General features: G+C 32.7%; 1 protein-coding gene across 9 annotated transcripts in view; it reads left to right on the plus strand.

Moving 5' to 3' along the window:
* Nucleotides 1–24,042, plus strand: part of Jupiter (microtubule-associated protein Jupiter) — an 83,545-nt gene that overhangs the window by 54,239 nt on the left and 5,264 nt on the right. The window contains exon 2 of one of the 9 annotated variants that reach the window (XM_013310868.1): nucleotides 2,306–2,353. The exons of the other annotated variants lie outside the window; for them this stretch is intronic. Within the exon in view, the coding sequence (XP_013166322.1) occupies nucleotides 2,325–2,353 (29 nt within the window). The 5' untranslated portion in view covers nucleotides 2,306–2,324. The remainder of the gene's footprint in view (nucleotides 1–2,305; nucleotides 2,354–24,042) is intronic. 9 annotated transcript variants of the gene reach the window in all.

Below are 24,042 nucleotides of genomic sequence, written 5' to 3' on the forward strand. Positions count from 1 at the left end.
ACGCGGACGGTGTCGCGGGCGACAACTCGTATATTAAATTAGGTTTTTTTACATGGTTACAAAATCTATGATTTCTCATATTGTTATGTACGTGCATGTAATGCCTCATATAACCATGATAAGCGTAGAACAAAATTATCAGAGCAAAGGGTACGAGTGCTGCGTACAGCACAGCGCACATGGTGTTCATTGTCTAGTATGAATGAGCCCATTTAAAAATCAAAAGGCATTGTTCTCATTTTAGGTCTTATATAAGGCTTGGTGTTAGTTCCGATAATACGACTGTTGTGCGTTTCAATGGACGATTTTTGTTGATTTTGTTGTTGCGGTGCGCGCCTTTTGTTTTGCGTTTCGTAATATTATAATTGGTGTATTTAATAAATGCAGAATCTAACTTATACGTACCTCATGGTATTAAAAATTAAATAAACAATTAAAATTTCAAAAATAATACATTAACATTGTGTATTTTAAATAATCATTGATTTTATTTAATATCGAAGTATTTTATACCAAACATTATTGAAAAATATACTCGTATAGTATTTTATTATCTGTGGTAGTTTAATTTTAAGTAAATAGTTTTTTTAAATCTATTTTCAAAGTTCTCATAATTCTAAAGTCTGAACATGCGTTATACAAATTGCATTCACGTTCGACTATCCTATTATTAAGAATACAGATAGAGGCAAAATTGAAGAGTTGACCGATTGTGTAATAATCATGTTTCAATTATTGTAAAATGAATTGGGACGTCTACGTGAAAGTACTCGCAAGCAAATTGCCTGTGATAGATGCATCGTCATCACAAGATTGATTCCACATCGCATCGTTCAATCGTTTAGTTTACGTAATAGCCAATTTAAGATGGAAATATCTCAAAATACACCCGACCGTACTAACGTTGTGAAATTAAATCACGTATTGATGTCAAAGTTTTTATAATATAATAATGATAATTTATTGAAGTGATGATGAAAATCAATTTCACGGAAAATATAATATAATATAAATTCAGTACTAATACATTACTAGAGCTTTTATTTATTTTATTAATATAATTTGTATTAGGTAACCATTATGCTCGCGAGGTTTAATAAAGGTTTATCCGAACAAGACTAAGCTTTCTATAAAGATGCGAAATACTCCTTCAACTGTTATACAGAAACGAGTTAAAGGGATTTTTTACACGGATTCGACCTATTGTTCTAGAGAATAAAATTAAATTTACCTTTTAGACTCATTATAATGATAAACTCGATAGGTCAATTTTACCCGTGTCTTATTAACATAACAATGAGCTATGATAATAGAAATCAAAACATAGGTAAAACACATTTCGACATTGATGGGTGGGTCTAGACAGATGTCCATCATTTTAACTATGATAATCATCTTAATGGAAGAGATACTTTTGCAGAGTATCTTCGGAGTAACAAAGATATAAATCAATGAAAGAACATACCTCTTCCGCTTATTGTTCATGGTTATAACGATCGCTATTGTCTTCAAAACATACCGAAATTTGAATGGATTTGAATGGATCAACCACAATTCGATGTCTGAAGTATCATTGTTTGTTTTAACCTAACGGATATGATATGTTCCATTTCAGTGACTTGATAACATCTCAAAGGGCTTTTGTTTTAAGTTAAAATATTTAGCTCATATAGCTAAGATTACATACACATGTAATCTTAGCTATATGATCTTAGATATACATGTAGAAATGCGATTTTAAACTAATAAAGGTAATAAAAATGTCAAGGCAAAATATGAAAGAATTCAATAAGAAAATTGGAGCATCTGTTTTGTTACTTTTTAAAGAATGTACTAATGGAAAAAATAAAGTTCCCACAATTAAGCTTCGTGATTAATTTAAATTGTAGGTCATTTATTGAATTCCAATTATTTGTTGTTTACTTATTACTTTCACAAAAAAATTGTATAATATGTGTACACCTTTCTTTTATTTATCCATTTTTTGTACAGAAATATCGCGATATGAATTTATTACGTTCAACCAATTAATTGCGTAAACACAGAATACCGGTTATTATTATAATAAAATGTTAAATTTTTTATAATTATTAAAAACAAATTTCTTCACCAAAACTTGTATTTGAGAACTTTTTTTGAAAGCAAGATTTGCTTAAATAATGCAAACAAATTCATATTCGTCCCAACGACATTTCTCAAGGGACAGTGAGTTGACCGATGACCTTTAGCCCTTTTCACTAATATCTTGAACCAAAGTTATTAGGCTATGAATATTTAAATAAAAATTTGTATTTTCTGTTTCCAGGTAAGCAAATATTCGAGTAATGGACCCACCGTGGCGGATATTGCAAAAGTAAGGCACAAAAGGTTATAAAGTAGAATTTGTGAAACTGTGTAAAGTATACTAGCTGATGCCCGCGACTCCGTCCGCAAGGTGTTAAAAAAACTTAATTACTAGACTATGTTCTGCCGTGTTGGAAATAACTTCAAAAAACATCTATTAATCCATCCATCCAAACATTCGCATGTATAATATTAGTAAGATTGACAGTACAGTAGTTTTTTTAGTAATAATATGTGGTAATGATTGCCTGAAGAAAGTCTCAATTGATGCGATGATGAAGGTGAAAAGACTGTTTACTTTGTTAATAAGTACTATTATAAGGTAATATGTACATATAATTATGATACTTTCTATGACCTGAAGGCGCTTGTGTCTATAAATCAAGCGTAACTAAGCGACAAGTTAATATCGATATACCAATATGCATAGCGAATGACTTCGACATAAGAAGTCGCTTGTCTCTCTGATAGACGGGTAATGTGATACCATAATATATTATACATTCGTTCCGGTATACGAGTTCGATTCCGCAGTCAGTGACACTCGTACGTGTTAAATAAATAGGCGTGTGAATTTGTAAAAACAAGTTTCACTTTCTTTTTATTCCGATTTTGTTATTCTGGAAATTATTCTACATCGTTAATTTTCGCTTGTCCATACAAATTTCAAGAAGCGAACGTAAAAACCTATTCTTTTTTCATTTAATTTAGTAAAAAATGCCACACAGAGTACCTAATTACACAACTTAGCATTTGAAGCAGCTTAAGATGGACCTAGACTAGTTGTATTTTGCCTCCCATCATTAAATGTATACTACAACTTCTTGATACTTATTGCCGTCTCTAAAGTGTCTTTTAAATAATGTATTCCATGTTCTTTGTTACAAATTGTGAGCAGCTACACCAGTAAGCGATTCCTTACATCCAGTTTTGATTGATTGCATGCTGTGAGCATGGCAATCGGGTTTTCCTAGTGATGATTTCTTTTATTCATTCAAACTTTGTATGTAAGCTTCGAGAAATGTTTCACTAACGATGTTGCGAATCTACAATGTCGAATCTACAACGAAGTCACTTAGTGAAGTGTTGAATTGAAAGGGAATTTTAAATGCGTTAAGTTGACTCTTAAATATTGTAGTCAGGATAATTACGTGGTCGCTTTTTTATTTTTAGTTTCGGATTGTAATTAATTCTTTAGTAGTATAATATTTAATATCGAATTAAGTTTGACGCTTAGCTTTTAAAAATAATTAATTTCATTTTGCACTTAACAGTGTAAATGTTTTTGAATTAAAGAAAAATACATAAAAGAAATTGTTAATATTAACACACGGATTTCATCTCTAATAAGTTCCACGCAAAGCACTTACAAGCAATCATAAACTTGTTAATGTAAGTACAAGTAGTTAATACGCAATAATAAAAATAATCACTTGATCACTTAATTTCTGTGCAATAAACGGTGAAAGAGGTTAAACAAATAAGCATATATTTTATCTGTACCGAGCATGTGTGCGCTAAATTGTCACGCAGAACGGGCACCGTGAAAGTACCTAATTGTACAGTCGGCGAGTAAAATGATACCCCGTGTATGATGTACGCAGTCGTAACTTCAATCTTGATTATCGACTTGATATCGCAGTTGAATGTCATCAAGTAATCGTGGGTTCACACTGCCGAAACATCTGTGCAAGCTTACCTTAGCGTGTGCGTGGTGTCACATTAAATGTGTGAGCAATAAAAAACGTCATATCAAATTAACTAGAAAAGATCTGCAACGCCAAGTGGACCAAACACAGCCGTACCATCCTTATCTAGAAGCAGTTTTATATTTGCGTAACGAACCTAAAAAGTACTGGAATGTTTATTTTTACTTAATGTACCTATGTGATGCCGGGAAGGGCCTCTAGTAAGCTATACGTTATTCTTTCTTGAAGGGACTTTCTCGTATTTATGTATGCGTTAAAGATACTTCAAGCGATAGAGACGATATGTCAATGGTATATTATTTGCGTTTTGAATAGATGCACTTTCAAACCGTTATATAAGGTCCCCTTTAGGGAATAACAAGTCAACGCATGACAATAGAAGCACGTAACCAATATTAATTGCCGCTTTTATTGAGGACTCGGGTCACGTATGAATTGCATCCTTTACACGAAATAACGGGATGTTCTATCGATCATTTATTAGTTCAGTGGGTGGAGAATTCGGGTCAGGCGTGGACGAATGCCTTTGTTTATTGAAGGCTTTTGAATTTATGACTCTTAAATACTTTTAGATAATGATCAAACACTTTATGCTGTTAATTTGTAGGTTAAATGTTTTTTGTAAAGATAAATGTTATTTTGGCTATAAATGATTATAAGGCGATACTTTTATTAATAAGTTATCCAAAACGATTATATTTTCTTGGAATAAATAGTATGTACATATTTGCGATAACTCTATCCTAATTTCTATTTCTTTAGCTCAATACTTCTTCAGCGTATGATGATAAAGTAACATCCAAAATAGTCGTAACTCGTATTTACATAATAGTAGATAAAGGAACAGAGGGCTTTATTGATTTAAGTAAATAGTTGAAAGTTTCGTAATTGTTTAGAGAGCAACATAGACTCTGTTGTTCTTTGATGTCAATAACCTAACGGCTCACTATAGTATTAGAATATTTGGTGTAAATTGAATTTATTAAAAATATCTTAGTCATAAAATTTTATATGTGTTTCTAGAAGCACATCAAGTTTATACGTTTTTCATTTTTCTGTTTGATTGATAAAGATTGAAATAGTAATAGTAAAACATTTAATTAAATACAAGGCTAGAGCTTAGAGTTTGTGCTTATCTGGTTGTCTGGCACAAAATTATTGCTTATTACTATTGTAATTGTATTGCTGAGCTACGAGCAGATGTTCGATTGAAATTAGTTTCCAGATTAAAGTAATTCTCTATTAAATAGGCCACCCGTACTTTAATGCTTGTATGTTTCATTTTATACAAATTAATTGATTTGCTATTACTATAAATATTATCATGGTAAAGCGCTTAGTTGTTGAACGTACGAGTATCCAAAAGATCGAGTGATTTTGGATTCGAATCCGACAATCGATTGCTGTGAACCATAACATAGTATAAGCTTGAAGCTTAGTTATAATGATTAAAACAAATATTTTTAAAATTATAATAATGATATCATCTAATACAGCCCTTTTCCTACCCAAATGTCGGCACAGTTCCATTCATCTCTCCTAGTCATATCTGAATTCACCACCTTCTTACGCATATCCTCTTTCACACAATCCATTTAAATTATTTTAATAACGTATATTCAATTACTACTACCTAGCTAGTTGTATAGTTTTCAATAGCTAAGATTGATGCTTATCCACGTTGATATTAATTAACTAAAGGTTCAGATGTATCGATTGTTTGTGTCGTGTCATTGACCTCTCTCTTGATTGTATTAAATGCATCTACTAAAAGCGTCTACTTGAATACAGATACAATTTTAGCCTGCCCTCATTCGTGAAGATTCGAAATGGCGGCTGTCAACGTTTACGTTTTCAAATATGCTGAATACGATTTCTTTTTAATTTCCTGTCGCGGTTTTGATATGTTTGGCAAATATTAACGCTTTTGGGAAACGAATCGTGGTATTAGTCATATGCAGTTATGGTTTATTTTAACGCCTTACGTTGAAATTTAAAAAGGAATTGTTAATATTAAAGAGGCTTTTATAATAATTTTTACCATGTTTCGGTCAAAATATGGCCAAAATTTCTTAGATAATCTCTCTCTCATCATCATTTTCATCATTATTAGCCTAGGGCAGACCACTGCCGGACATAAGCATTATTCAATGTCTTTAAGTAAGTTTTATTATAACATAGCGATAGTTAATTTCCTAGTTGCATGTTCTATAACGCAGAGAGTTGCGCAGGCGCAGGCGCCTCGTAACTCCTGACATTAATGAATAGATTTAATCTGTAGGGTAGTCTTTGATCGCGCCAATTACCATGATCGCCCACTTAATTTGATAACTTCCGGTGATTACTGCACGTCAGAGCCTCGTCGTTGCGAATATTGATCTTTATTGACCAATATCGTGCAATTATATGTAGATATAGCTTTTATTATTATTTCATTATAAAACTGAAAACTATTTTTTTCTCTATTAATCAGTTTATTGTGATTAATATGTTCTTATTATTATTTTATCTTTACTATGGAAATATTTAGTTTTTTGCTAAACTTGCAATCTAAATGATTCAGTCGAAAAAGCTCCAATGAAGTCTCGATAGTAAATCGCGATTTGCGTTCCGCTGATCGTCATAAATGATTAAAAATTCCTAAAATCGATACTGTGTTGCATTGCATTCCTGATGTTTTTTGCTTTCTATGTACCAAAGTTAAGTGCAGTCGTGACGTCACAGCGGGGTTCGTGATCGGTCGTTCCCTACGCCTATTGGCAATCACGCTGGCCATCACATTGGCCTATTAACAAGCGCTCCTAATAAAGATATAAATTACGAAAACTTAATTAAAACGCTTATCTGCAAACGCGGCGTATCGACGCGGTCTGCACGACAAACCATCTCTTTTAGAAAATTAAAAGATTTATGGGGGAAAGGCGTTGCCGGCTGTGCCTGTGTTGGCATTCAATGCAGCCTTATCATCGCCATCCGATGCGGTTGTGCACAATCGATAGCTAGTTCTCAGATAATTTAGCGCTGCTCACCTCCACAAACTTCAACAAGGCTACGAGTTAATTTAATTCTTAAGATGAGCTCTTTCAGTTTAACATTTTATTTAAATTGTCTTGACTTCATAGAAATGAGTCTAATCATTTAATTGTATTGATAAAATTGGCAAAATTCTTTAATGTAATTCTTATCCAAAATACTTAAAATGTCGCTGTGACTTAATAGATTAGTTATGCAAGCTGTTAACGGTAAATTTTTAATATAAAAATTCCCTTGGGAGTTATGAAATTCCGAAAGGTCGTGATGAAATATAATGCATTGCTGACTGCCGTTTAGTCCGTTACTCTGTGCATTAGATTGGACGGCGAGCGTGATGCGCCATTTCCATAAAGCAAAGGCAATTCTCACGAGACATACTCCGCGCCATACTGCGAACTGTCACGTCAGCGAGTGCCTTGTGAAGTGTCAAGAGTACAGATTAAAAAGTTCGCGCCTCGCTCAGTGATAGTGCAGTTTGAGTGGCATCAGTTTAGCCAACTTGGAATGTACTCATTTTACGATGATAAGCTTAAATTTGTTTTATTTGCTTGTTACAAATGTAAATTGCTGCGTGTTCGATTGCTTTGAGTTTAGACTTGCTTATTTTGTATTCTGTTACTACGCAATTTGCTTTACGTGTTTCATTTGTCATCAATATTTTTTTCTAGAATCGCCTTTAAGGCATTTTTTAGTCTTTCAGACCATTTGTATTGCGTTTCAGCCTTTTTTTGGTCAATAAAAGTGTCCCAACTTCGTAACTTCGTTGCTAACTGCCTTCCTCGCTTTACGTGGTTGTAAACTTTCTTTGAATGTCTTTTTATCTTCCGACATAATAATAACGGAAGTGTAACGTTACATAAATAGTGAGATAAATGCAAATGTAGCCTCAAGTACAAAGTAAGGAAAATCTAAAAGCTTTAACTTATATTTAATAGTATTAGAATTCTGCTAAGGAGATAAAATATTACTTTAAAGGTAATGCATATAATATGTCGTAAATAAGTTTTAGTCAAAGTACATGAAATGAAAGCTATTTGTAATCATTTTATCGTAACGATGATATTTTAAAGATAATAAAGAAATGTAAAATCAGAAAATTTCTATAGTTAATTTCCTACTAAGATAGAAACAAAAAGTTAACTTGTCTGACCTAATCAAATATCATTGATGGCGGCTTTGAATGGATTGAATCGTTGTCTGTCTCCGTCCATTTCGAATACTCTTGTTGCAGATGACAGTCAGTTTGTCTGATGAATTGCAAAAATGCGGTGAGAGTGAAATACTAAGAATACTCTTGTCAGAAGTTGCTTATAATGTGTTGAAGTTAATATTAAGTGGCATTTTCAAATGAATGACGGCTTTAATGATTAAGCTAAAGGTAAAAAGAAATCAGAAAACTAATGAAATGTTGAAGTTTACGTCAGTTTTTATCGAATAGCTGCTTACAGTTTTTAAACTTTTGTTTTCTGTATTAGCTATAGATGATACATATATTTATTAAAAGGACATTAAAATATTCAAACTGACAATTTACTCTAACAAAGTAGTATTATAATTAAAAAAATAATAAGTGTATTATCTGAACATCCTTTGTTTTATCGTATGTGTTTTAGCTTCTTGTGTATTTATCATACATTAGATTACGTGGTCGGAAGTTTCATAGGTACAGTGGGGTCGTCAACACGTTTACAAATAGTCACGAACTAGACGCGACGATACCGCCTCCTGAAATAGTTTTACCACAGATGGCAATGAGGAATTAAGAACAGCCGGAATAACAGTGGTCAAGTTTTTCATCAAAATTTACATATCTATATCGTATCGTATTTATAAAACATAGCTGTCACCCGCGACTCCATTCGCGCGGAATTATAAAAAAATAACTTATTTTTAAAAAGATAATTTGGAGCCTATGTTTTCTTTCAGAATATGCTTTACATCTATGCCAAGTTTCAGCTAGATCCATCCTGCTGTTTCTGGAGATACCTTCTAACAAACATCTATCTATCCATACATCCAAACATTCGCGTTTACAATATTAGTAAGATTTTCAACTGCATTTTGAAACTAGATTTATTGTGTTTTGAAATTAACATAAATCATCAAACCGTTCTTTGGTCTTTTCCTAGAGTCCTTTGGCCGCCTGTGTCACGTGTGACTAGAAACACATGTGTACAACATGTGTCTATTCTTAAAATGTTCTATACCTCACAAGTATTTTGCGAGATAGAAGATAAAAAGTGATTTACGTAAACCAGATTTTAAAACAAATAGAACGATTTTAAAGTTATGTCACTCTTTTTACAGATAATCGGAACAAAGTTGCATAAATATTTTGTCATAGTAATAGTTTTATGTAATCAAATAAAATTAGTGAAAAGTCATGGTCGAGTAATTGCATATTTTTTGTCCGGATCAGTACGCTTCTAATAATTTGTAATGTTTAGTCAACCCTGAAGTTTGAGCATACTTAAAATAAAAAAAATAAATAAATCAGATAATAGGTAGTTTTTTTATTGCTTAATCTTACTTCTTACTAATATTATAAATGCGAATGTTTAGATGGATGTTTGTTTGAAGGTATGTCAGGAATGGCTCAACGAGTCTCGCTGAAATTTTGCATATATGTAGAACGTAGTCTCGAAGAACACATAGGCTACTTTTTCATTTTTTTTAAATTCCGCGCGGACGAAGTCGCGTGCAACAGCTAGTATTCTTTATAAAATATCTCAACTGTGGAAATAATCAGAGGCTTTTACAACTGTCGATAGACCTCGTTTATGAATAATAATAACTGAGGACGATATCGGTATCTCTGTTATCGATAAAACATAACGTTGCGAGCTATTCGTACCTGGTCCGATGATCCCCGTACACATTGAAAAATGTCGGAAAAAACACGAAAAGCCCAAGTCACGTGAGATGGAGCAATTTACGTTCGCACATGAAAATATTTCATGTTTCGTGAATTTTGAAATAATGAATTTGACTAAATAGAAGGTTATGTCCTTGATATTACCGTAATTAATGTACTAAAATACAAGGACTGAAATAAAAGTAAGGCCATGAATATAGCCTATTATAAAAATAAAACCTTTAGCTCTGTTCACTTTTATTACTAGTGTTAGTTAGTTGCCCAGTGATTTCTCTTTTAAACAATAATAAAGGACTTTATGCAGAAAATAATAATAGTATTACAATAGATATTTGGCTCCATGTTGTACAAAACAATACATTTCTCCGTTTTTTTGAAAAGAAAATGAGAAAGATGACTTTATGTTCATGGTTATCCCGTATATTCTGTAGATAATAATATAATGGTACTTATCTTAAAATGTTTTAGAAGCAGCAAACAGAATTCATCGGAATACGCAAGTTGTTTCTAACTTGGCTCAAGTTTTGTTAGAGTTGTACTCCTTTGTGCCTTACCTTATTGATTTCAACATTGAAGAAACCTTTAGAAGCGTTTCAATATTCAAATGGCCTTTCAAGCGCTTTCAGTCAATATTATAAAGCATTTCATTTAAACTTTCTGATACGCTTTAAAACAGTATTTTATTGTTTTCTATACACCGTTGTGCTGGAAATTATAAATTATTAACTTATTAAGTTTTAATTAAAGTTTTTACAAACTAGTTTTCAACTATACATATTGCCTTTAAAAAGTAAATATAGCTAGATTGTCTTGCAAAATAACTGCTACCGAAATACTACATCGATCAGTCTCACGTCAGATGAGATAAACTAGATCTATGTTAATTCATCAAGGGATGTATCTAGAATAATCTACATGTCTCCATTGGCACTACGACGTTGACACACACCAGTGACGTAGATTAACATCAAAGAGTTCAAAGCTCGAAGGAAGCTCTTTCATATCAAAGTTAATTTTATCAACGAAAAGCAGATGCGACAGACGCGTTGAAATTTCTCGAAAATTCAAAGCATAGGTACACACACTTAAATGTTCTACCAAAATATACTGAAAACAATTTTAAATAGAAAGTTATTTTAAGTTGTAGGTATAAATGTTGTTCTATAAATCTCAAAATAATTAGCCTTACATTAGAAAACTTTTATCAATGAATGTGCCAGTACAATCTTATGTTATGACAAAATCTGGAATTTCGTTTAAGCATTTCGCTCGCATTTTAAATGTCACAAATAGTACTAGGTACCGCGATCATTCAGCCGCAAAGGGTATAATTGTACATTTCAAAGCACGCGCGACATATTTATGGAGTGCGAGTTGGAATCTTTCAACAGTTGCTACAACGTTTAAATGTTGTATACGAAAGTTTTCCTTTTTCTAAAGTTTTAGGTTATGATCACATACAAGCGACCAAAAATTATAGTATTAAATTATTTTACGAATATGGCATAAAATTTTATTTAAGTACGTTACTTAAATTATTTTTGATAAATGAACAGGATTCATAAAATCTTAAATGGTGTGGAAATCTAAACGTAAAGTTGCAATTTAATGTTATTGTTCCCCGCATCAGGAATCCATCCCAACCCATTATTAGTACGAGCATCCGGATATTAAGCTGCTTACTTGCACTTATCAAGGAAAATATCAGCAGTTATACGACGTCTTCAATACATAGTAAGTATAGTCGATAATTACAAATATAATGTGGTTACGAGATTACATTCCCTTCTATGTTGATACGTTATTATTGCACTCAAGTGTATGGATTGTTAGGTTCAGTTATAGCACTCGATAATTGCAGCGTTATCAAAGTAATGACGGAGTTAAATGGAAGGAAAACATAAATAATTTATAGAATAACAACATTTTCTTATTGCGTTACCACCTACGAGAATATTTTGAAATAAATTAAGTATTTAACTCAGTCGTCTCTTTCTCTATTCCATAATCAAGTTAGCAAAAAAACAATACATAAAAAGTAATAAACTGCTTAGTGAATATTTGTAATTTTAAATCGACACTAAGGGCTAAGGGACTGCTTAAGTTAACTTTGATTGCCGTCATAAAATGTTACAAATATTCAAGTGTATAGTATCACAACGCTATTGGAATAATTATTAAACAACTTCCTAAGAATTCAAGCTAGTTCAAGCTAGTAATAAATCGAATACGTGCCGATAGTTGCCCGTTCATAACACGTAAGGCTGCCCAGCTCGGCACGTCCTTGTTATTTGTAAGTAGATCTTATCAAACAAACCGCGCCGCTAATTCGACACTGTGAAAGCGCTCTAATAATCACCTATAACAACTTTCCCATTACAAAACGGGAGTGTCTATAGTCCGTGGCGATTGTATTCGACGCTTCCGCTTGATTCGTTTCGCTATGGATTATCCTGTCCCTCTTTTATGTTACTAATAATAATTATGAGAAGATTTGATTGTTCTAGATAGAGTTAAAGCTATGGTTTTCGTCTATTTTGCATCTATTAGAAAATATATTATTTTATACAAAGCAATAAACAGGAATGGATAATGTTTGATGTCGTAATAGAATGAAATTGCTTCGAAACAAAAAGTGAAAAAAACATGGCTAGAGCGAAAAAGTTTCGTGAGTCTTATAAATTCTACGATTATCTAGTTCTTTAGCACTTGCGGTGTCTAAAAAATAAGCGTCTTGCATTTTAAATGTCATTGTTCCAGTGTCATGAGCAGCAGCTGTAACGAACGGCTCATAATTAGCGCATAGCCGAGCTTTCGCTTTTTTATCCGCCGCAACGACCCAACGTTTTTTACCACCGAACATCTAGAGCGCGTCCAGTGATATACCGTTTCTTATACTGCTTATTTTGTACTACTACTACGAATTGCTCTCTAGTTTCCTCGCAAAAACAACAATAGGTTAACGCTATTTGCATTCCTGTTAACAGTTTGGCTGATTTAACACGATTTAGGTGAAACATCTTAAGTAGAAAAATTTAAATTTCTTATACTTACTTAAATTTAAATTTCGTATACTTGTTGCAAAGCGTGGTCAAACAGATTTTGCCATATTTCGGTGTTCTATGGCAGTGGTCATTAAATTTGATGTGCAAATGAAAGTATGAAATCTATAAAACCTCCTTTCAGTTTTTTCAGACTTCCTACTGAAAAATATAAAATTTTCGTTTCCATTTCATTGATACGATAGCAGGAATGTATGAATTTAGTTTCAACACACTAGCTCTGCGATGCATATCGCGTAACTAAGGATTGTCTGCGCATGTAGGCTAATCGTGTGTGATGGATTGACAATGCATTGATGGGATGTATTAAGATGTTTATTGTGATTGATGAACTGGAACGGATCGATATATCTTTGAATGTTTCGATACGCGTATGTTAACCTACACGTAGTTATAATCTTTGAGTTTGTTTTCTTCTTATTCGTATTTCATTATTGTAATTTATTGGGTCGTTTCTGAGAAATTATTATAGTTTCATGTATTTTAATTTTCAGGTAAGTGTGCATCTTGCAAGTTGGTTCGCGTAATTGCAAACGGTATTTCAAAACTAAGATCGCAGCCGCATTGATTGGAGATTCCTCGTCTCGGGCGCATGTGGGAGTTGAACATTCATAGCCATTTAGAGTAACAGTGTTCGGTACACCTTCAGTGTATCATGCTGCACAATTTACTGCTACGATAAATTTGCTCCCGCTTTTAATATGCTAAAGGTTGCTCGTTACCTTTGCCATTTATCAGTATTAAAATAAAACAAAATTAAGTATTGATTTACTCATATAGGGTACAATCTGAGCCCTCGTTGGACAAGAATATCAGAGCTATGTAAGTCCTTTTTTAAGATTTCTAAAGAAATAGATGAGTAATTACATTAAAGCCATGTCGTTAAAATGCAAACTTGTGAATCTTTTTAAACGACGTCCAATTTTTTATGTAAATTGTGCCTAATCGATAGCCTCTTTGGCTTTGATTGGATAAAAATTAACTTAAAGTGCTCTCGGTCGGGAGCCAATAAATATCACGACGAGACGCCCACATCCGATGCATGTTGCTTTGGTAATATAGACTGATGAGTCATGTTTTGTTGTTTGCTGATCGATTACCATGTCATTGATTCAATTATTTTAAATATCGACTAATAAGTTTGCTTATATGTCTTTATATTTGGCAGATAAAAAAATTTGCACAAGTCTTAAGATGAACATTTAATTCTTAGTTATTTTATTCTACAACAAACGATACGTTCCGTTCTAATAAAGTTGTTTAGCGTTTTGTCATCTTTAACACAATATGTTATTTTATAGAACTTTCCAATAATATCAGTGCATGTCAATCTTCGCAACTAATATTCGCAATAGAGATATACAAACGGTATTTCATTCCGTATGCGCGTTTATTACTATTATTAAATTATTAAATACGGCCGGAAAACTCGACAACGGTTATTGTGCGCTATTTTGCTGATATGATATTTACGAGATGCGAAATAATGGCGCGATAGTAACGCTCGGAAGGAATATAAATAAAATAATTTCGCACATACGCCTTGTGAGAATTGCGTATAGATTTTGTTGTACTCTTTTGTTGCTATGGAAAGTGTTGTCATCACAAGTTTACTACTTTGTAGACGACTATACTATAAATAAAGAGCGATGAATATAAAACCTTTTATTAGTGTTTGTTTTTTGAAATTATCACATCATTATTACAAACTTAGATTTTAACAGCGGGATACCGAAAGTGCTGAGTTAAGTTTTTTTTTTTGGATTTTTTACATGGATAGCAGGTTTACCAAACCCTCGTGCTTCACAACCCTTTTAAATAATTACCATTGTTTGTTTACCTCGTACAGGGCTATAGGGAGGGCTCTATCTGTGAAGCACAAAAGAAATATCGAGGGGACCTACAGGGGGACTCTTTCATCTTTTACCCGTAAAGAGCGTAATGGATCGTTACGTCAAAAATATATGGAAAAATATATGCATATATTATTTGCATGCGTTTTCTTTTTTTCTTTTTTACTGTTAAATGTGTGGATTAAGAATCATGTTTTAAATTATATACTTGTGTTTACCGTGTATCTTAATTACTTTAAATCCCAGATAAAGTAAAGAGCGAGTGCATTACGAAGGGAAGTAAAAGAATGGTTTTTAAGCACACATGTATTTGCACATTTTTATCACACGTTTGTAGCCCCACCAAGTATGTTAGTGCCACGTTAGATTATCAAGCAATTTGCAAGTAATTCCCGGCCTGATGCCCCCGCTCGTTCCCACGAAATGCGCTAATGCTCGTAGGGCCAGAGGTGAGTTACGGACGGACGTGTCTGCACATCACTACGAATTAATATAACTTATAGCTGCTAATCATTACAACATTATTACGGTGTTGTCTATAATTGAAGAGAGTGCGATTGAAGCACCACTTTGATAGTTCGTGGTTAGTGAATAAAGCTATTTTTTGATATTCAAAATACGTAGTAAAACAAAATAACGCTCTAAAACAACTTGAAATAAATTACACAGTATGCGTCCCTAAAAACAATAGTTTAATGTGGATTTATTAAGTTGAGCAATTAAACGTACAAAAAGTGAATATATGTATATAATACATAAGTATATAACTTAAAAGCTTCTGAAAGCTCTGTTTGTTATCTCATACTTTTAACACAGCAATAAATAGTTTTTACACAATTGAATGTGGTAAATTATTTGAAGATTTTTTTTCAATTTACTAATGCAATTAGTGTGTGCGTTCAAAAAACAAATGGAATTTTTCACTTTTTTTATTCAACATAAGTCCTCTTTTCACATACTGTCTGTTATAAATGGGCGACAGCTAAATTAAAATAAAACACTTTCCCGCTTAACGCAAATACTAACTTAAAACTTTCTAAACGTCATTCAGTGTTTTCATAACGTATGGATTGTAAAGTTTTTAATTTACCGCTTTTCATAATTAACAATCCGATCTTCATTAAGCCAGTCACGAAAGCGTCACAGATTATCTTAAGTAAAACACGAACTTTATAATGAACGAAAATGATAAAGAGCGAGTGTCCGAGTTACTTTCAAAAGTCAATCTACGTCCATTATAAATATTGCCGCGGTATCTCGATCATAATATTTAAACAACGCCGCGACTCGCGATGTGTCAGGGGATGCCACAGATAAAATATCGTCTAATTAATGCGGACGCAACCGCTGACTTTCTATTAAGATGTGTTTTTGACACATGATCGTCAATTTTTTTTAATGCGAACATTTAAATTAATTTATAGCGCATTATAGAAACAAGTATATTAATCATCTTTGTTGTAAGACGTATTAAATACAGCTCCGTTTTAATCGATTTGTGTCTTCGTTATAGCATTTTATAATATATAGCGATGTTATAGATAATGAAATTTAACTTTATTGAATTATAGTGTTGGATTAATTTTTTTTTTTTACTAAAGGAACTTTGTACCTTATACTTAAAGCCATAAATAAAAAAGAAAAAATGTTATGTCAATTTTCGTTTTTATAAACAAGATGGCGAATTGGTTTATACTTATGAATAGTTAGGATAATCTAAGTTTAAAAAATTATTTTAATGTAGCCGGTGAAGGCAAATTATTAGAAAAAAAAACTGTGTTTATGTTCTCATCAGTTGTTATGAAGAAAAGGTTAGTTCTATTTTAAAAGTAAATTATTAAACAATTTGTGAACTTGAAATATGACAGTTTCTATTACAATTTATTTTAAAATCATTTTTGCGCCGATTGTTTTTTTTTTATTAATATACTCACGTTATTTTGATTTTTTAGCATTGAAACGTTTAGCGTATTAATAAAATAGCGATCTATTAAAATTGTAACAAGCAAATCGTTGTATAAATCTATGCCGTAGATCACGGCTATTATTCCCTTAGCTCACCCACTCACTCGTTCCGACCAAGTTACGGCCCCAATAAACTGACTGGGGACCGCATATAGCATGCAAATTAACATAATTAAACATCCCGCACGTTTATCTAATGACATTATCTTCGCTACGGATGTGAAACCTGCCCATTAGGTATACAGATAAAAGATAATTATATTTAGTACTAAACTATTTGCAAACTTTTTTCATAATTGTTAATAGCGTTAGGGTTTTGCAGTAATTTTGCTATTTTAGAAAATTATAAGTACAAAACGAATTCGGCAATTTTGCATTTTATATTCTGCGCACAAATTGATGTTTTCAGAGATAACAACACTGTTATTGTAAGACATCTACTGTAGTTATAAAATAATTTTAATGTTGGGTTTATCTTGAATCCTAACTTTTATTTTTGTCTTATAAAATTGCAAACGTGTCATCATAAATTTGTTCTAATTATGTATCCTAGATACGATTAGATCCACAGAGAGACAAAAATGTACCATAAATATTATTCAAAGCGATTTAATACACATTTCTTATGTATCAAGACGAAGAGGCATGCTCGAGAAACATGAATAGCTCATAATCCGTAATCAATAGGACATGAAAGCATGTAGGTCGTGTATTTTCCCAATGCTTGTGGGCGCTCCCGACGCGCCAAATCAATAATAGCGTGGGCTAACTTTACATTAGAATATAAACGAACAATTCAATTGTATAAACAACATTTTCTTAGTTTTAACATGTAAGTGTCGCCTCATATAACTTATACTACTATTTTTAAAAGGTATTTTAGTAAAACCGAAACTTTACGAACTTGTTATGGATATAATTATGTCGTATTAATTCCTACTTATGTCCTTGCTACATTATGTTATGTCACCATTATATTACTCTAAATTAAATTGGTGATTTTAGATTTCCGGACGTTTTGACTTGATTTCTATCGTGGGAAATGTAACACATAACCTTCGTAAGCCGTAAAAATTGCGAAGATGTTTCCTGTTAGTATAATTTAGTGATACGCGCAAAATTTATTATTACTTTTCTAGTGAACGAGAATTTTTTTGTAAGCACATGCGTATTAGGAACATTTCTTATGTAACTCGCCAGTCAGAAGCCTTACTTAGGGCGCTTACACACTAAAATTACGTTAAGCCGGTACGTTTTTCTTATACAGTCCAAGTATTACTTGTTTCATCCTGATTTGTCTAAGTACGCATGCAGCCTATAACATAATTTTGCAATTTTTATAGTGATGCAGAAAAGTGACAGAATCTGACCATTATTATCAGTTTCTCGTTGATGTAAACATTTATTTACATATACATCATTTATGTGACATCTTTGGTATGTGGGGTATTTGAACACTAAGTCCTAGTATTTTGTGTGTATTTGATTTCCGTCACTTTGGCGCCGATGCGGTGATGAGAAATCAAACTGATAGTAGAGATAGAATTAAATGACAGGAATATCAACAGGTACGTTGAAGTCGGAACAAATAAAGCTGTCATATTCAAGCAATGACTTATCCATCTATAGAGATTAATGTATTTGATATATATTATAAAAAAGCGAGAGAATTCGCGAACTAAACTTACTTACATCGATCACACGATACAAATCTGACGCAGGGTCCTTTGCGCAGTGTACCCAGCCATAGAGAGATCTTATCGATGTTTAGTGTTAACTGGGTAATAAAATAAATACTGTTTATTGTATATTTATTGCATGTAATTTACATCTGTCTCCACGACTGTTATCGTTTACATTAGGTCTCATTAACCGTTTTATGACGTACATCTGGAATTGTAAAAGATATATTTTCCCAACAGAGGTACAGAATATTTAGTATTACGACCGTTGTAAACTATAGTTAGATAAAATATTATTTAGTAGTTAGGAATATGGTAGTCGAATACAAAATTAAACACGTTTTTTAACATAAATGTATTTTTAGTTCAAATTATGTATTTAGTTCAACTATTAACAATCACACACATTAAGTTGTGTGTAAATTCCGTTACTTGACTTTCCAATTAACCCGTTCCAGATTAATCATACAATTGATTTCTCATTGTAATAATGCTGTTGGTATTCTGGCCTAAGTTTTGGCAGAGGTCACCAACCCGGCCGTCTGCACACCGTCTACGATCTCACACCCCTACTACACAGCGACTGAAAAGCATTGCAGCGTTTACATTGACTTTCTAACATGCACCAATGCATCGACGCTTCGTTAAGAAAGTGTAATGTGGTGTAAACTTTCTTAACGTACATTCGTGTGTGCAATCTGCAGAGTTGTAGGCGAGATCTAATTGTGGTGTACGGCTTTATGTTAACGACTTGCCTTGAACAAAGCTTTTAACTATTTATAATGTATGTAATATGTTGTACATAAGAAGCTCATTCATAAACACAAATAAAGTAGATTTAAAGGCATCTTGTGAATTTATTTACTTTAATGTATGACTGATTTATTAAATTACGATTATAAAGTAAAATAAATATACATAAAATAACAATTTCGTCATAAGCAGAAAATAAATCCCAAGACGATAGTTTAACAAACAAAAGTACAGACAGGTGTTAAATAAAAGGTACGGATTTCACTCGAGCTGCTGTGCAAATTGTACAGCCAGAACAAAGGACTCGCGAACGACGTGTAACAATGAATACTAACAGTGAAACACTGTTTTCTTTACGATCTAACGCTATTATGAAAATAGACCATAAATTCAATGCTTTCAAACTATTCAATAAACATAAGGTGATATTTGTTTTAAATTTAATTTGAAATTATATGCCAAGCTTATTTATGTTCAGTAGTTAAATATTTGTAAAATTAAAGAAAAGCTTTTTACTTATTCTTTTTGAAAACTGCTTTTGAACAGCAAATAAGACAAAGTACATTTCTGTGGACTGTACAATAAACTGGATTTTATTATTAAAATTAGCTGTGTAGTAATAACTCGAATTTTGATATAAAGTAAGGCTTACACTTAATTTTAATTTCATTAGAAGAAGGATTGTATTTACAGTTCCGTGATATATTTTTGTATGGAGTTAATAAAACTTCGAAGCAATTATAATACCCACTGATTCAGTTGTCAAAGTAATAGAAGATTAGGTGGTGACAGTGACGAATTGAAATGTCAGAATAACTTTCAATGAGGGATCAGATATTGAGAGAACGGAACATTTTTTCGATGTTAATCTTTTATGCATATTTTACTCCTACTAATTATACCTAAAAATATAATAATAAAGCCTTCCACACACCTTCAGATTTAACACATAGTTTTAACTAAACAGTTCGACTATACTTTTTAAACGTAACTCAATTTTTCTTGTTTCTTATGATGAATATCACGTGATTGCCCAGCTTAAACGCACAACATTATCATTAGCCAGCTATAAAAAACAAAACATATCCACTATTTTCTTATCCAACAGATCGTGAAAGAAAAAAGAACACGCTAGTGAGTGTTGAAATCTCAAAATATTTGTACAGTCGGACGCACAAGTGTAATTTTACTTTTTTGGTCTGCGTTGTATTGAAATTTGAGCTGTATTTTTATAATATACAGTACAGTATTCTATAAAACAATGTAGGTATATGTCGTTTTACGTACTCAATGGAGAAACGGATGTTTTGATATAATTATGATTGTAACAAAGGTTTGAAGGTTGGAATGAAAACGGAGGAGAGAGGAGGCAAGAAGTCTCGTGATGGTAATTTGAGCGCCGTGAATGTGTAATTTTATCCAATTTGTAGTTTTTTTTCTTTTAAAGATAGTTAGGCGTGTATCTATTCAAAATGAAAGTTACTGTCATACGCTATTTGCTTTTCATTATTAGGAATTCTTTATGTTTAGGATTTTTTATCACTATTTATCTGGCTTATAAATTATTTCGAAACTTGTCGAAACACACGAGTAAGATTTAGACGGATTATTTGACGTTGTATTTACTAAACCCCTCAATGGTCACCGTGATACTAATCTATGCTTTAATTCCCATGAAATTCAAAACCACTCAGCTGTTTCTTTGATATAGTTTGATACAAACGACAAACAAGATTTCACATTTCTTACACTCAATTAATAATCAAGTTGTACGTCGTTAGCAAACAACCGACTGAAAATGACTCTGATATTAATAATCTATGGCAGTTTTCCGCGCGAAATGATCGGGACAGATTATAACAGACCGTTAATAATATCTATTGAAAGCTGGAAACGTATTATAAAGATTTTAGAAGACATGAAAAATGTCAAAAAGATATGTTATTAATAAAACATTTCTTACTTGGGGATTGACTTTGAAAAATTTCATACGTGCATTTAATTTTAATAATTGCCGCCATATTTGATTCCATAGCGTGCGTGCAGCGCCTGTAGTGCGTACAAAGCAATTATTTGCTCTCACGCACTTTTCTCCCGCAGCATAATAGCTGCTTTCAGTCGATATTGCATGTTTATACATTTATAATTATTATTTATGTGCTATTACAATACCGAGGTATTTCATCTAGTTGAAACGGTACACTTCGAACGGCTTGAAATAGCTGTAGCGTTTTCCAATGTTAGAGTAATCGATGCATTAGTTAGGATTGACTGCTATCTTGTACCGCGTGGTTTTCAATTGAGTAGTGTTATCAGGTACCGGTAGCCAGCTGATTGTGCGGTAGGATTGATGATGGGCAATTGTATGTTGACGCCTCGAGCATTTCCAACTGACGTTTAGCTGATGCTATATTATTCTTTGTATGTAAACGTTTGATTAGATATAATGTTAGATTTTGCTTATTTGGATACATACCATTGAAAATGTTTCATGCTCTTAAAGATAAAAATCCTTGCCAAAAGAGCAACGGCGCGTTGCTGCTAGGCAAGAGTGAATAGGCATTTTGTAGGCTAGCGTGCTTGCCTCCATTGACCTCGTTGGCACGTACACGTTGTTGAATTGTGGCTAGACATTTTTCATTTATAAAATCGTACAGCATTTATATTTTGATTTCAGCGCCTTTATATACGCGTTAGCAAAATACTCGTTATTGTTTATGCTAAATTTACATGTAGGGGTTATTTTTATAGTCATTATTAAAATATTTGTATTGGAAACTATATATTAAAAATACTATTATATGACATCCTTAGGTATATTGCGCCAGCTTCATAATATTGGAGATTGGATTCAGTGGTTCCGCGGAAAAAAAAAACAATTAGTTCTACTACTTTAAATTTATACACAATTCAAATATATCTTATCTGTTGTTATCAATGGTAATTGCATCTCTGTTTATGTTACTGTCCATACAGATAAGTCATGCATAAATTTTGCTTTGTTTTTGCTCCGGGCTGGTCAATGCTAATGTCTTGTACTGTCGCGCCTCTACTTTATCTCTAACATGCAGGAGATAGCAATAATGGATAGCTAATTCTATCTTTTTATCTACTTAGAATTACCATATCTTGTTCATGGAACTTCTTAGTTACAATGATCAAGTTAAGCTTCAAGCTACCTCTACCTGCTTTTAACAAGAACATAATTCATATTAATCCTTGCTATAATGGGTTCTTTACAAGACTCTATTAGCTGATGATATTTAGTGTCGTATTTTAGTTTATATTTATTTGACGTAAAGTGTTCGCTTCTGTCAACATTCATTATGCATTTTACCATTACAAGTGGTAATGGACCGTCCTCATAAATATTCATACAGTCGCGTGCCGATTTATACCAATTTCAACTAAATCATTTAATGACTTAATTTATACGTCATGTTTACTATTAAGCTCGCTGTTAAACAATATTTTGTTATTTACACATAGTTTAGTTAAATAACATGTTTTTTTCCTAGCACTTGTGTACTTGGATTTCTATTATAGAAAAACAAATATTAATTTTTATATAACATCAACAATTTTTAGCAATTGATAGTGGGTTTCTGTCGAAATTGGTCCAAAGATTTTATGCAATTTTTGAGACGATTTAAAATTTCTCACTTTTAAGAAGCAAGCAGTTCTATATCTTATATAATATAGTTGCCATAGCTTTATATGGTAAAAAGGGTAAAATAAATCTCAAACGGCATCGTGTCTGCCAATTCAGCAGTAAGCAGTGAGGTACGAAGCTCGGAGTTAGACACTGGCGCGGTATCGATTGCCCCGGCTCGACGGCGGCGTCGGCGCGGCACATCTGCGTTGCGGACCCTCGAGTTTTGCCTTTGTCGCACAACCGCGCCAATTGTTTGCACATCGTCTACGGAATTAATTTACTCTGTGACTAAGACTTTATTTGAAACTAGCTACGTTGCTCAGAATTTGCTTGCTGTCACTTGATACAAAGTTCTAGAAGATAACATTTTATTGTTTGCCTTTTACATAGGGTTTACTGCAAAAAAGATACTTTAATTATGATTACAAACATCATAATAGTATGCTGTAGAACGCGCAACGAGGCAATTTCTCTTTTTATTTTTAACTAGCTGTCGCCTGCGACTCCGTTCGCGCGGAATTAAAAAAAATTATAAGTAGCCTATGCGTTCTTCCAGATTATCTTCTACAACTATGCCGAATTTCAGCGAGATCCGTTAAGCCATCCATCGATCTAAACATTCACATTTATAATATTAGTAAGATTGATGTAGATAATTATAACGTGTTCGTTTTACATTCTTTAAGAAGTTAAAGACGGTTTAAAATTAGCTAAGTCAGACGTTATCTTGTCATAGCCGTATATTTATTACATGCACCTGCATTAGCATCAACTGCAACTCCAGTCCGAGTAGTTTTGCGTATAATATTGCGATAAAATTTCTCACCAATCAAACATATTTGCTATTCTAAATCACGACACAATCTTCACTTCATGTACAATTTACAGCTCGTTAGGTTTACAAGGCGCCTTGATTTGTTATGCATGGGGCGCAATTCTGGTTTATAGTGTTTGTTTTTTCGTGTAATCTCAGTAAGGAAAAGAGGGAAGCCCGTGATCAAATGCTTTGTGTTTCGTACTAAAGCTAGTAAACTTGGCTGCGATCCCGTTCTGCGTAGTCATTTTCGCGGTCAATGACCGCTGTAGCGACACCCATGTCAAATTTTATGAGC

The sequence above is a fragment of the Papilio xuthus genome, unplaced genomic scaffold (genome assembly GCF_000836235.2).
Source record: "Papilio xuthus unplaced genomic scaffold, Pxut_1.1 DF827714.1, whole genome shotgun sequence".
In the NCBI taxonomy this organism is placed as follows: domain Eukaryota; kingdom Metazoa; phylum Arthropoda; class Insecta; order Lepidoptera; family Papilionidae; genus Papilio; species Papilio xuthus.